Source organism: Lycorma delicatula, chromosome 11 (genome assembly GCF_047948215.1).
Source record: "Lycorma delicatula isolate Av1 chromosome 11, ASM4794821v1, whole genome shotgun sequence".
Classification (NCBI taxonomy): Eukaryota; Metazoa; Arthropoda; class Insecta; order Hemiptera; family Fulgoridae; genus Lycorma; species Lycorma delicatula.
The window spans coordinates 75,709,057-75,723,270 of record NC_134465.1 but is presented as its reverse complement, the minus strand read 5'-3'; the positions used below and the strand labels follow the sequence as shown (position 1 = coordinate 75,723,270).

Here is a 14,214-nt window from a genome sequence, read left to right as displayed (position 1 = left end):
AAATTATAAATGCTGTTTTGCCTAACAGCAAGAACAACAAAAGTTACTGCTGGAATATTCTGTAAAAATTGGAAAATAATACATAGATGAATTATCAAAAGGTTAAGTAGAAATAGAATACTACTTTGTTTTTGCTTGACCAATGAAGTAAGCATTTACAAATTCAACACTGCTGTGCGTAATCCTAAAACTAACCAATTAGTAAAAAAAAAAAAAAGATTCTGATGTATGCATGAGTTACCAGAATACACTAATAAAGTTTACTCTGATTGGAAAAAAGCAGTTTGTTCAGTGGTCATGCAATAAACCTAATTGCTGAAGTAATTATGACGAAAAAGTCTCCTAAAAAGATGAAAGTGAACAAATCTGACAATAGTCTGTATTCTAAAATGCAGAATAATTAGTCTTACTCTTTATTTTATTTAATTTTGACAAAATACATCTCTATTTACGACAAGTGACTGGTAAACCAATGTTGTAAAAAAAAATATGGGGGAAACTTTATTAAAATTTACAAATAAAAAATTACTTTTAACATTTTATCATAAATGACACTACTTTAAGGGAAGAATTAAAAAAAGTTCTGTTATTTTCATAGACTATCCTAGAATTGTTTTTTCTCTAAAACAAAAGAGAAATTAACAAAATAAAAGAAAAAAAACATAATATTTAAAAAAAAAATTATGACTGAAAATTTTTCAGGTATATTTTATTCTGCCATGGATTTAAGAGAACTTAAAAGAGTTTGGCCAAAACATTCAATGATCTGAAGAATGTGGGTTTCAAAATAGTTGGCCTCCATCCTAAAAATAATAGTTATAACTGGTTATCTATCCTTCATATGGGCAAAATTTTACTTTGCTCGGTTTTTAGTGTTACCCAACAAACACCAATAGATATGACCACACTTCATTTCTAATTTCTTAATTGATTTTATTTTTTTTTGTTTTTTAGTCAAGTAACTGGAAGCAGATGCAGCCAGTTGTGTTACACATACAATAACAGTGGCTGTGTTGGTTAAATCACCACATCGTACACAATCGCACCTCTTAAAAACTCAAAATTCTAAAAAACCTGAAAGTGATTTTTAGATATTTATCTTAAGAGTATTTGCAAGACCCAGTCTAGTGAATATCTTGTTTAGTATAGTCGGAAATGGAGAAAACTTGCAATCATTGTTCAAATTTTTTTTACATTTCTTCACCTCTTTCCATGATCAAATTTAAAAAAATCTAGAAATTGGTTTTCAGATATTTACATGAAAATTACACCTGTCCTTTGTATAAGTAAAAATCTATTTTCCAGTTCCTAGCATTACCCAACAAACACCACTAGGAAGTTACTTCATTTCTTCTTTTTTTTTTTTTAATTCTATTGTTTTAGTCACTTGAATATTCTGTTTAGTAAAGTTGGAAATGGAGAAAATTTCTAATCATTGTTCAAAATGAAGATTACACATACCAAAACTTAAGTTAATATCTTCATTTGTTAATAAAAAAAAAAAAAGAGTAAATTTTATTGTTACTCCAATTTAAACTAAGAATTTCAAAAAATCCTTTCTTAGTGTGCACCATAAAAAGAACATGTATACATATTTTCATCAATTTATCTTCACAAGTGTTTGCTGGGTGTTGACTTATAGATCACTCATGTGACATGTTTTATATATATAGTAGCAGACTTGTCATGGCTTTGCCCATGCTATATGGTTACTTGTGTTTTCCATCATGGTCAGGGAATGTTTAGCCAGTCAGGGCTCACTTCAGTTGTCTTTCCCGTCAAGTCATTTCATTAAACTCATGCTTGTGAGAATAATAATGTTAACTAAAAATAAAAGCCTGTTCAATTTATAAAAACTATCAGTGTATTGTAATTTCTTTACAGCAACAGTTTGGTCAATACAGGCCTTAACTTTGAATGATCTACAAATATGGGTTTCAAATCAGTTGGCCTCCATCTTAAAAATATTAATTATAACTGGTTACCCGTATGACATTTTGCCAGGTTCATAACATTACCCGACAAACACCAGTAGGAAGTGACTGTACTTATTTTCTCATTTTTTTTTAATTACCTTTATTTTATGTGTTTTAGTCAAGTAATTGGAGGTAGATGCAGTCTGTTGCGTTGAACATACAGTTAGTGGTTGTGTTAGTTGAACTGCCGCACTTTTCACATTGAACCCCTTAAAAAATCGAAATTGAAAAAACCCAAAAATAGTTTTTACATCTTTATCTGAAAACTATTTGAAAGCCCCAATCTAATGAATATCTTGTTTTGTATAGTTGGAAATGAGAAAAATTTGCAAGAATTGTCAAAACTTTTTTCACTTTTCGTTACTACTTTCAAGATTGAATTTTGAAAAATCTAGAATTGGATTTTAGATATTTACATAAAATTTATACAAAAAAAATCTGGTTGATTTCTTCATTTGTTACCAAGAAAGTACAATAAAAAACAAGGCTCTTCAAAAATAAATTTTAAATCCATTTTAACCCTTTAACATGGAAATTAAAAAATCTAAAAATTAGCTTTAAAACATTCACATGAAGATTAGACACACTAAAAATCAAGTTGTTATCATTTGTTACTGAAAATTTAAAAAAAAAATTGTAAATTTCATTGATACTCCATTTCAACCCTTTAAACTTGGAATTTAAAAAAAAATCAATATACAAATTTTCATTAATTTATCTTCAGTAGTTTTTACAAGGTGTTAATGAATCAGCCAGTTAGGACAAGTTGCTTTATAGTTACAGAAGATATAAATATTCAATATTTATACAAATATTTACTACAAAAATATTGGTATGTTTATAAAAACACAGGTTATTTAAAAAAAAAACAAAATTTTATTTGATAATCCAGGTCGATTGTTGAATCAGAATCTCTTAGAAAAAACAACATTTTATTTCAAAATTTAACCGATTATATTTGGCATTTAAATCACCTCTTTGGTGGACATACTTTTTATGATTAAATTAATGATAAGCCTCAGAAATATTTTTTCTCTACAGAATAAATTTAAAACATTAATATAAGCAGGATTAAAAAAATCCTCAGTTTTTAAAGCTAAATCAAATAAATATTAAAAACAAGAGGGCTGACTACCAGAAAAATTAACATTTCTAAACTGTTTTTGAAAAAAATTACCAAGAGGAAAATGCAGACAATATATAAAAAAAGATAAGTGCACTTTTTAACTGCTTAATAATCATCATCAATAATAAAGTTTTCAGAAACTATTGCACTGACACAACTTATACATTACTTCCTTTCACACGTCACTACAATTATAGATAAGGAGTTTCCTTAGGAAATCCTGAGTATGTTTCATGCTTCTAAACTTTAATTTCTGAGTAAAAAACATATATATATATGCTGCCTATTGTCATCTTTAAGAAGTATACATTTCTTGCTAGAGGGTATTTGATATCACTCCTCAAACCCTTATTTTATAATTTATTTTTTATTTCCTTGTACGAAGTAAAGGAAGTATTGTGATTGCAAAAAATTTCAGTTTTCAGAATTCAACAAAAATATCCATTTTGATCATCCCTGAATCCATTTTGACTAGTTTTGGCATGATGTCTGTACATACATATGTATTTTGCATAACTCAAAAATGATTAGCTGTATGATGTTGAAATTTTGGATTTAGGTCTGTAGTAACATCTAGTTGTGCACCCCCCCCCCCTTTTGATTGCAACTGACTGAAAGTGTCCAAAAAAGCCCAAAATCCAATTTTTTTTGGATTTTGGGGTTATTTCCATTGGTTCCAGAGTTATAGTCAAATGAAATTTTAATTAATGAAATATTTGGATCTTAAAAGGGGAAGGCACATCAGTTCGAATCAGACTTCATCTCCAATTTTTTAACTTTTTATTTTAATTCAAATATATTGATTTATTAATAATTATTAATATCTGATCATAAAAAAAATATAATAAATAATAATTCAATAATAACAATAAAAAAAGAGAAGTTATTAATGAAATAAAATTTTATGCATTTTTCATTTAAAAAAAATGTATATATGTAATTTAGTAGGCATACAAGGAAGTCATGTGGTGTCTAGATCAAATTTTTTTCAGTCGGATATGTACAAAGATATCTCTCAACCCTATTCCAGTGACTTCCATTTCCAATCTGGGAGTTACACAATAATTGTAATCGGCGACTATAATACAATCTGGATGAGGCTGGGTTTCCTTCATCTACTTAAGTATACCTTTATGAAATAATCATTGAATAGATAGAATGATCTACCTTGTTCTAGTATTAAACTAATCAACTTACCAGAACTTCCTTTTAAAGCTACAACTCTTTCCAAGTTAGGACCATAACTATATCTGAATTTTGATTCGCATATTTTCAATCTTTCTTCAGCGTCTGGTAACTGGGTAACATTTTTCAAACAAAGATAACACCATGCAATATCCAAATTAAGTAATGCATAATTATCAACAGAATTCAGCAGCTGAGAATTACAAGAACTGTAAAATAAATATACATAATTATAAACAGTTTATTTTTGTTTTTTATATAACATTTAATAAACAATAAATATTTATATAATATTCTGTCCATTTACTATATTTACTAGAATATTACTACTAATTATTATTTAGTTAATAAATGACAACCAACCTAAATTCCTTATCTGCTTCGAGTAGAAATATGAGTGCAAGAGCAAATTCATCCTTTTTAAGAGCAGCTTTTCCTTTTTCATGTAGTGCCATTGCTGATAACAAAGCTTTTTTCTCTTTATGTGGAAGAACAAGAGTTTTACCAACCTGGTCAGTTATCTGTTACAAATTAATAAAAACAATAAAGAAAATTTTTATTTATTATTAAATTTTATAATACTTTTTATTAACAACCTATTACTTTATATAAATACAATTTACTATGCAGAGTACAGTAGTTCTTTCATTTAGTAATAGAAATAAAATTAGAATTACATCTTTTATAACAGAATGGAACATGAAGTTCTCCCAGGACTTTCATAACCTATTCTATTATATAAATAAAAATGTAAATGTTACATTGTTCAAAATCTTCAATCTCCGAAAGTTCTTCACAGATTGCTTTGAAATTTTGACACACTGCATTCGAATATGTGCGTGTTTTTATATACCTAAGATGTCATACCTGAGACAGGTAAAAACATGCTTTTTTTGAAAAACATTGCCATCTGTTGGATGTAAAAGCAATACACACTATACCTACTATATTTTACGATTCCATTTCAATGTTTCTGATATGTGTGTGCTATAGACTAAAAAACTACTGGAACAATTTATGGGTGGGGAAAAAGTGAGAAAGGCAAAAATTGGAAACGGGAAAAATTGAAAAAGATAAAAGAAAAGAAGGGGAAAATGGAAAAAGAAAAAAGGATAAAAGGAAAAATGGGAAAAGAAAACAGAAAGGGGAAGGAAGACAAAAGAAAAGGGGAAAGGAAAACAAGGAGAATATAAATGGGGGAAGGAATGGGGAGAAAAGAGGGGAAATGGGAGAAAGTGAAAGGGAATATGGTAAAAATTAAAATAGGTAAAATGGAAAATGGGAAAAGGAAAGGGAAAAAGGGGAAGGTTATATTTTGTGAAGTTCTGTAATGTTCATGTTTTATCAGACTTTCAATTGTGTACATTTAATCTATATATACGAGGTGCAACAATAAAGTAATGAGACTGATGTGAAAAAAATGTTGCTTACCGTTTTAGTCATGTTTAGTGTTGTCTCCTTCAAAGTAGTTTCCCTCTGATTGCACATACTTATTCCAGCGCTTCTGCCATTGATGGTAACATTTCTGGAACTCATCTTCTGTAATATCCTCCAAGACCCTCGTCACAGCTTTTTGGACATCTTGTGTTGTTTGAAAATGGTGTCCCTTGACCGCCATTTTGACTCTTAGAAATAGAAAAAAGTCGCACGGAGCGATATCTGGTGAATAAGGTGGCGTGGTAGTACTGAAATTAGTACTGAAAAACTGCTGTACTGACAGAGCAGTATGGGATGGCGCATTATCGTGATGCAGAATCCAATTATCAGCAATGTTGGCACGGACGCGAAGAACTCGTTTACGAAGTCTTTCTAAAATTTCTTTGTAGATTATCGGTTAACTGTTTGTCCAGGAGACACCCGCTCTTTATGAACAATTCCCTTGGAATCGAAGAAGCACACAAGCATGCGTTTCACTTTTGACTTTGACATGCGAGGTTTTTTTGGTCCGGGTGATCCCTTTAAGCACCATCGCGAACTTTGACGTTTTGTCTCTGGATCGTATTGAAAAACCCAACCTTCATCACCAGTGATAACACGGCTCAACAAATCTGAATTGATTTCCGTTTGCTCTAATAGATCGGCTGCCACATTTTTCCGTGTTTCTTGCTGTATGACTTTTTGGGGACCATTTTTGCACAAATCTTTCTCATACCAAGATCTTCAGTTAATATTAGACGAACCGTTTCTCGATTGATATTGAGTTCTTCTGCGATCATTTTCACGGATAATCTTCGATCAGATCGTACGATTTCACGCACCCTGGTCAAGTTGACATCTGTCCGTGAAGTTGATGGTCGTCCACTGCGGTCTTCATCTTCAACATTCATTCTGTCTTCACTAAAAATTTTATGCCACCGAAAAACTTGAGCTCTTGACATAACCTCCTCTCCAAAAGCCTTCTGAAGCTTATCATAAGTTGTCGTCGTGTTTTCACTCGATTTAACGCAAAAAGAAATGGCATACCGTTGCGCAATATTTTGCGGTTTCATTTCTGTGACGAGAGACACAAACACGTGTTCATTTATTACAGCACAACTCACGACTGAGCAGTTGCATCAATGTGCCGCTTGGACTAGAAGTAGCTTATAGACCAAGGTCAAAGATCAGTCTCATTACTTTATTGTCGCATCTCGTAAATATTCAGTTATACCCTGATGAAATGAGGTCATACTAAGATTTTTAAGATGTTAATTAAGTGGCAGAATTAGTGATTTCTTATCGGTTTTTGACTGGAAAAATTGAATAAAATAGGTCCTAGAAGAGTAATAGTAGAAACTACTGCACTGTATATGCAGTAGTTTTTGAGAAATCTACGGTGAACACCAATAAATTGGGGTAAAACCCTGTTTTTTATACTTGGCATACAACTTTTCTAAATGGATAATAAACACATAAAACTTTTAAGCAAAACTTGTAGAGAATTTCATTCTGAATAAAATATTGTAAAATAAGTTGAATAAAACAAAAAAAAGGTAGAAAAATTCAAATTTTATTTAGAAATATTACACTAGACCAATGTGGATTATACATACCAGTTTACAGTAAATGTTCAAAAATAAAACACACCATTTTCAACACGTTTCCTGGCACACTTTTGATTCTCTTTTTAGTTGTTCAGGACTGCCCTTAAGTTGTTCAGTGGCATCCATAATGTGGACAATTAATTCCTCACGAGAACGTATTTTTGTTTTGTATATAATATTTTTCATCCATTCCCAGACACAAAAATCTAAAGGTGTCAGATCAGGTGATCTTGGCGACTAGGAACATGGACTTCTATGACAGATCGATTTCTCAGGGAAATGATGATTTAGGTGAGTGGAAATGGCACAAGAGAAGTGCAGTGTCTCAGCGCTAGAGAAACATCTTCAAGTAGTTGCAGCAATTCTTGTTGAAGAAAGTGCAAATAGACCTCAAGCATTTAAGCGGCCAGGTAATATGAACAGTACAAACAGCTGATTGTGACGAAGGGTGCACCACACATTGACGCTAAATCAGTGTTGAAAATTGTCTTCCACTGTTTCACAAGAGATTACTTCTGCCCGTGTATGCTCATTCTATAAGTTGTTGACACCATCTTGAATGAAATTTGCCTCGTTAGTAAATGAAACGTACTTGTAGAGTTGTCAATTTGTATTCCACCAGTTGCAGAACTCCAAGTGAAGTGGACTGTCTCCTGGGTTAGATGTTGAACTGGCTGTTTATGATAAGGATAAAACTTGTTTTGTTTAAGTGTCCTCCAATCTGCTTAGAAAGACATCATGCATTGATCCCTGGATTGTGCTGAACTGCATTGATAATGATTTCACCAATAACAGCATAATGTTGGACAGATTATTCATAGTTGGTATGAATACTAGGTACTGAATCTGTTTCCTGAAGATGCAAAAAGTCACGCTAATTGTTTTGGGATCTGTAATCCTGCGATTCAGAAAAAGATATTTCATATTCTACTGCAGCAACTGTAGTATTACCATTACACACATCCACAATGAAGACAATATCAGTGTATTCCTTTGTTGTAAATACTTCAATGGCAAATTGATCACATTCAAACTAAAATTCATAGATCTTCAATAACGACAGTATAGTTCACATTACCTGATATACTTAATGTCCCTTACAGAAAATTTAAACACTAATACAGTATTGCAAATTATTAATCAGCTGTTGTTATTTTATTGCCAATTTTGAAATAATTTATTAAGTAATTTTTATTTATTTCTATTTACAATTGTTTTGTATTCCAGTTTTTAGAAAATGTTTTAAAAGCAATTTTTAATGGTAAATTTTATTTTTCACATCACCAAAAAAGAATTTGGTTTTTGTTTACATTAAGTAAGTATTTTTCTGTACTGTTTGAATTTTTCTAACCTTTCTGTTTTATTCACTTATCTTTCTCAATTTTGTTCAGAATTAAATTTTTTACAAGTTTTTGTTTAAACGTTTTTTTATGTATTTATTACCCATTTAACAAAGTTATTGCATATCAAACATAAAAAAACAGGGTTTATACCCCAACTTATTGGTTTTCATCCCAGATTTCTCAAGAAAACTACTACAGATATGGTTCTGGACCTATTTTACTTAATTTTTCAGGTCAAAATCTATAAGAAATCAATAATTCTACCTCTTAATGATTGTCCTAAAAAATTCAGTACGACCTCATTTTATAAGGATAGCTGAAATCTGAGCTAAATCCTTCTTCACCAGCCTTAACACGTAAACGAAGCCTTTTAGGACAAATAGTTATATGAACTTTTCCCATTATTTTAAGAATTAGAATAGTTTATGAAAGTCCTGAGAACTTTGTGATACACTCTGTATAAACATACAGAAAACAAATTTCAAAAATTATAAATTTATAAGGCTGGAGTTTTGGTGAAAAATCATTTTCGATATTAAAATTGAGGTAGCAGGAGGGAAGAAAACCCATCTGTAGATGATAAAAATCTGGGAAAATATTACATGACTTTCTCAGGTAAATGTGCCTTATTAATTATAATTAATTAATATTATATAATTATAATATTATAAGCATGAAAAACTTATTACATTGCAAATTTTTGGCAATTCAATCATTAAAAAGCATTACTCTTATCTTAGTAATGAAATGTCATCATCTCATTATGAAACAATTACAAACACAATTAGATAATGTGTTTGACGAATAAAATTTTTTATGTATAAACGCTTTTTAATGTTCTAAATTGTACATCATACATTGAATGAAAAATAATTATTGGGGAGCTCCCAAATCAAGGGGTCAAGTTTATTTTTTTTGTTCTGTATGGAGGAAAATTTGGATAATAAAAAATGAAACTCACCATTTGCATTGATATTTCAAATTAGTCATCCAAAGATGTGAACAATTCAGACATAAACAATTCTTGGCTTGAGTGAAGGAAAAATATATCCTTGCTGTAATTTCTACAAACAGTGCCAATGTACCATTTATTCTCTTATTAATTACACTTAATACCTTCAAATACCCAGTACTGCAACGTGTATCATGATTGATTTTCCTACACTGTGATTAATGGTAATCTTAAATTATCTACAGAATTATGTATATAAAATGGCATTTCTTCCGTACTGATGACTTGATTACTTTTTGCACTCTTGTTTGGCACATTTATGATATCTCTTATATTAATTATTAATTTTCATCCTTTTTAGTAGATTTTTAAAAAATAAATTTGTTTTTGTGTTTTAAAAAAATATGAATTGTTTTAATAAAGTTTCTGTCTATGATATTTGCATCTAAACATTTAAAAAAAAAATCAAATTTAACAAAAATGTGAAATTATATTATATTATCTCTTATTGAAAGTAATCGTCTCTTGTTATTATTTAGGCTTACTTTACTAAAATTTCTGTTATTCATTAGGTTTTGAGTTACAGTAAGGTTCTACAGAGAGATTTTAAATGGCATGACTCAGTTTAGAAAGTGATTTTCCTTTGAATTGGGCTTGTTTAAATTTTTTCAGTTTAGATGAACCAGAATGAAACCGCTGCAAGGATTGTTATTTTGTCTCAGCACTGACATATGAAATCCACATTTCATCACTAGTGACAGTGCGAAATAAATTTGTCTCCCTTATGGCTAAAGCAATAGAGAAAACCACATGCAGATGTCATTTGGTAATCTTTGTGAGCACTTGTCAACATTTTTTGCATCCATCATGCATACAGTTTACAGTAGCCTACGATTCTCAAGAAAGTTATCTTAGAAACTTGTGGAAATTCTAGAGAAAAATTACTAATTGTAAAGCGACTATTTTCTATCACTTTTGCATTCACATGTTCAACAAGATTGTCAGTCTGGACACTAGGCCTGTCATTTCTCTGTTCATCATGAACATTTGAACGCCCTTCCTTAAACTCATGACATCATTGTCTCACTTTTCCTTACCTCATTGCAGTAGGCCCATATATTTCACATAACTGATGATGAATTTCACTAGCATTATGTTCTCTTGCTTTTAGAAATGTAATCACTGATCAATCTTCACAAATGGCAGGATTAATTATTACCACACTCATTTTAACAATGACTTACAAAGGCAAACAATAATGAACTAACGGCAAATGTGGCGGTTACATGCCCAACAGACTATTTAAAGCTACTGTACATGTGCAAACCAATCAATGTTGCTGATCGCTATTTATAACTCATCAGCCCTTATTTTTTAACTGTTTCTGTTGTGCGTGCAGCCTCGTATATTGGCCTGTTTGAAGTTTAATAATTCAGGACTCAGAAGAAAATCTATTTATAAATAGATTTTCTTCTTTGTAGAAAAAATTCAACTTCGCAGAAAGAAGATGCCGTCCTCAGGGGAATTTATTATATTAAATTTTTGTAAAAATTGGAAAAAGGTGCAAGTTTTTTGGTCAAAATAAAATAAAAAAATGTTTATGAAGCATTTTATCAAAACACTTTTCTTACAAAAGTTGAAGCCAACAATTTTAAGATGATAACAAATTTCCCAAATATTTTTTAATATTAATCTCCAGACCCAAAAAATGAATTTGTTTTTTTATTTTTTAGATATTTCCTGCTTCAGAAAAAGTTAATAGGAAATTCTTACATGAATATTCCCTACACAAATGAACCTTTAGATTATTATAAACATTTTCCTTTATTCCAATTCTATAATACATGGCAAAAGTTTAAAAACACAATATATCATACTCATTGTGTTTAAAATGTGGCAGTATTGATATTTCATTATCCCTAATGTTTGGGGATAGGATTGTTTGTTGGTATAGTTACAAAAAACTGCCACCCCTTCCTAAAAAATCACATTTGAATTTATCTAAAATTATGACTATATATTTTTACTTTTTCAATTTAGTACTGTCACTTTGCTGTACAATCCCACTTTTACATTATTTTAAGATTAATTTTACCCAATTACTCCCCCTGGAGTTAGGGAGCACCATATCAATTTTTTTTTTAAATTTTAAATTATAAATGCCTAAAAATTATTTATTAAATTTAACAAGAACAAAACAAAAGTAATGAAATATAGTAGAAATAACAAAGATGGACCACTGAATGTGAAAATAGGAGGAGAAAAGATTATGGAGGTAGAAGAATTTTGTTATTTGGGAAGTAGAATTACTAAAGATGGACGAAGCAGGAGCGATATAAAATGCTGAATAGCACAAGCGAAACAAGCCTTCAGTAAGAAATATAATTTGTTTACATAAAAAATTAATTTAAATGTCAGGAAAAGATTTTTGCAAGTATATGTTTGCAATGTCGCTTTATATGGAAGTGAAACTTGGACGATCGGAGTATCTGAGAAGAAAAGATTAGAAGCTTTTGAAATGTGGTGCTATAGGAGAATGTTAAAAATCAGATGGATGGATAAAGTGACAAGTGAAGAGGTATTGCGGCAAATAGATGAAGAAAGAAGCATTTGGAAAAATATAGTTATAAGAAGAGACAGACTTATAGGCCACATAATAAGGCATCCTGGAATAGTCGCTTTAATATTGGAAGGACAGGTAGAAGGAAAAAATTGTGTAGGCAGGCAACTTTTAGAATATGTAAAACAAATAGTTAGGGATGTAGAATATAGGGGGTATACCGAAATGAAACGACTAGCACTAGATAAGGGATCTTGGAAAGCTGCATTCAAACCAGTCAAATGACTGAAGAAAAAAAAAATTTTTTTTGTGCAAAAGTCACAAAAAAACCTTTTTAATCCTACATTCCCCAATTCTGAAAAAAAATTGTTGAATTATGATTTTAATTTATTTAATAATAATAATTTTAAACACATTAGAATCATTAAAATAGTCCCCTTGAATAGGGGTTTCACAATTCTATAAAACTCAACTAATTTTTTTTTTTACCTATTTAATTAATCTAATTTTGGAGTCTATTAGACTCCAAACAATAAACCACAATAAAAATCATTTTTAGGCTATCTTTTACCTTGAGGGTAACATATTTTGAGAAGTAACAGTAATTTTTCAGCAATCCCTTATGCAGGAGAAAAAATTATTCAAGGAATCGGAGTAAGTTTTGCAGTAGAAAATCCAACTTTAAAGAGATTTTTTTATGCATTCCACTTTATTTTACCATTCATTTTACCAGTAATAATTAGAGCACATATAATTTTTTTTACATGAAACAGGATCATCAAATCAATAAGAGCAAAAAACATTCCGTTCTACTCATTCATTAATGATATAGAAATAACAATTAACTAATAATATTTACAATTATAATTAATTTATTCTTAACCACAGATCTAGAAAATTTTATTCCAGCCAATCCAGTGAAACTTCTTTCCCACATTCAACCAGAATGATACTCATATGAATTGGTATACAACCACTTGGAAAAACCTTATACTTCAATAATGGTTTTATTAATAACTATTCATTGAAAAGAAAATATAAGAGCAAGTGTTATAAGTTATACAACATTTTATTTTCACCCTAGCATATATTTTAGAATTAAGAATTTAACAACATTTTTAAAACTCTGATCCAAGTTTGAGTAGACAGAACACCTCTATAATAAATTTCTACGGTAATAAAAAAATATATACTTGTCAGTTAATGCTGTTACTCATAAAAAAAAAAAAACAAAAAAAAACAGACAAATCAGTTGAAGAGCTACAAAAACTTGTTTTGGTTCAAATTCTCGCAAAACATAATGAATCCAAAAAGAGAACCAAAATCATACAGCCTAGTTAACTGAAGAGATGTATTAACTAGGTCAAGAAATCATTAAATGATAATTATTAAAAAAAAAAAAAAAATCAACATACATTTAAAATATACATAAAATTGACAATGTTAGAACATTGTCTTTCAAAACATTTCAAATTATCCAACCTCACACAACCTATACCTGCTTTTGGAACTATAATGTGCAGACTACTTGACATTATTACATCACCTGAAGGGCATACACAAAAACTCAATTTTATTAAATAGGAGTAAGCTTTTACTGACCTGTAAATAGGGATCTACTTCATTATCAACTCTTCTAGTCAATAACTTAACATCATCTTTCATAGTTTCCAACATTTTCACTCTTTTTTCATATTCCTTAAAAAAACAGATAATTATATAAAAAAGAAACTGAGTCAATATATATATATATATATATATATATATATATATATATATAGACTTACATAGACATCATGTCATAATATATATTTATTTGTATATATAAATTTATATATTTTTAATATATATATTTAATATTTAAGTTAATAGTTAATTAAAATAATAATAGTTAATAAAAGTTAATTTAATTTAATTTAATTAATATATCAATATATATATATATAGACTTACATAGACATGTCATAATATATATTTATTTGTATATATAAATTTATATATTTTTAATATATATATATATTTTTAATATATATATATATATATCTTTAC

General features: G+C 29.4%; 1 protein-coding gene across 7 annotated transcripts in view; it reads right to left on the bottom strand.

Moving 5' to 3' along the window:
- The window catches only part of LOC142332538 (NEDD8 ultimate buster 1-like), a 63,060-nt gene that overhangs the window by 35,824 nt on the left and 13,022 nt on the right, over positions 1-14,214 (bottom strand). For all 7 annotated transcript variants that reach the window (XM_075378986.1, XM_075378988.1, XM_075378987.1 and 4 more), the window contains exons 4-6: positions 13,768-13,863; positions 4,651-4,808; positions 4,300-4,496 (exon numbers count right to left, since the gene is read on the bottom strand). In XM_075378986.1, coding sequence (XP_075235101.1) covers positions 4,300-4,496; positions 4,651-4,808; positions 13,768-13,863 — 451 coding nt within the window. The remainder of the gene's footprint in view (positions 1-4,299; positions 4,497-4,650; positions 4,809-13,767; positions 13,864-14,214) is intronic.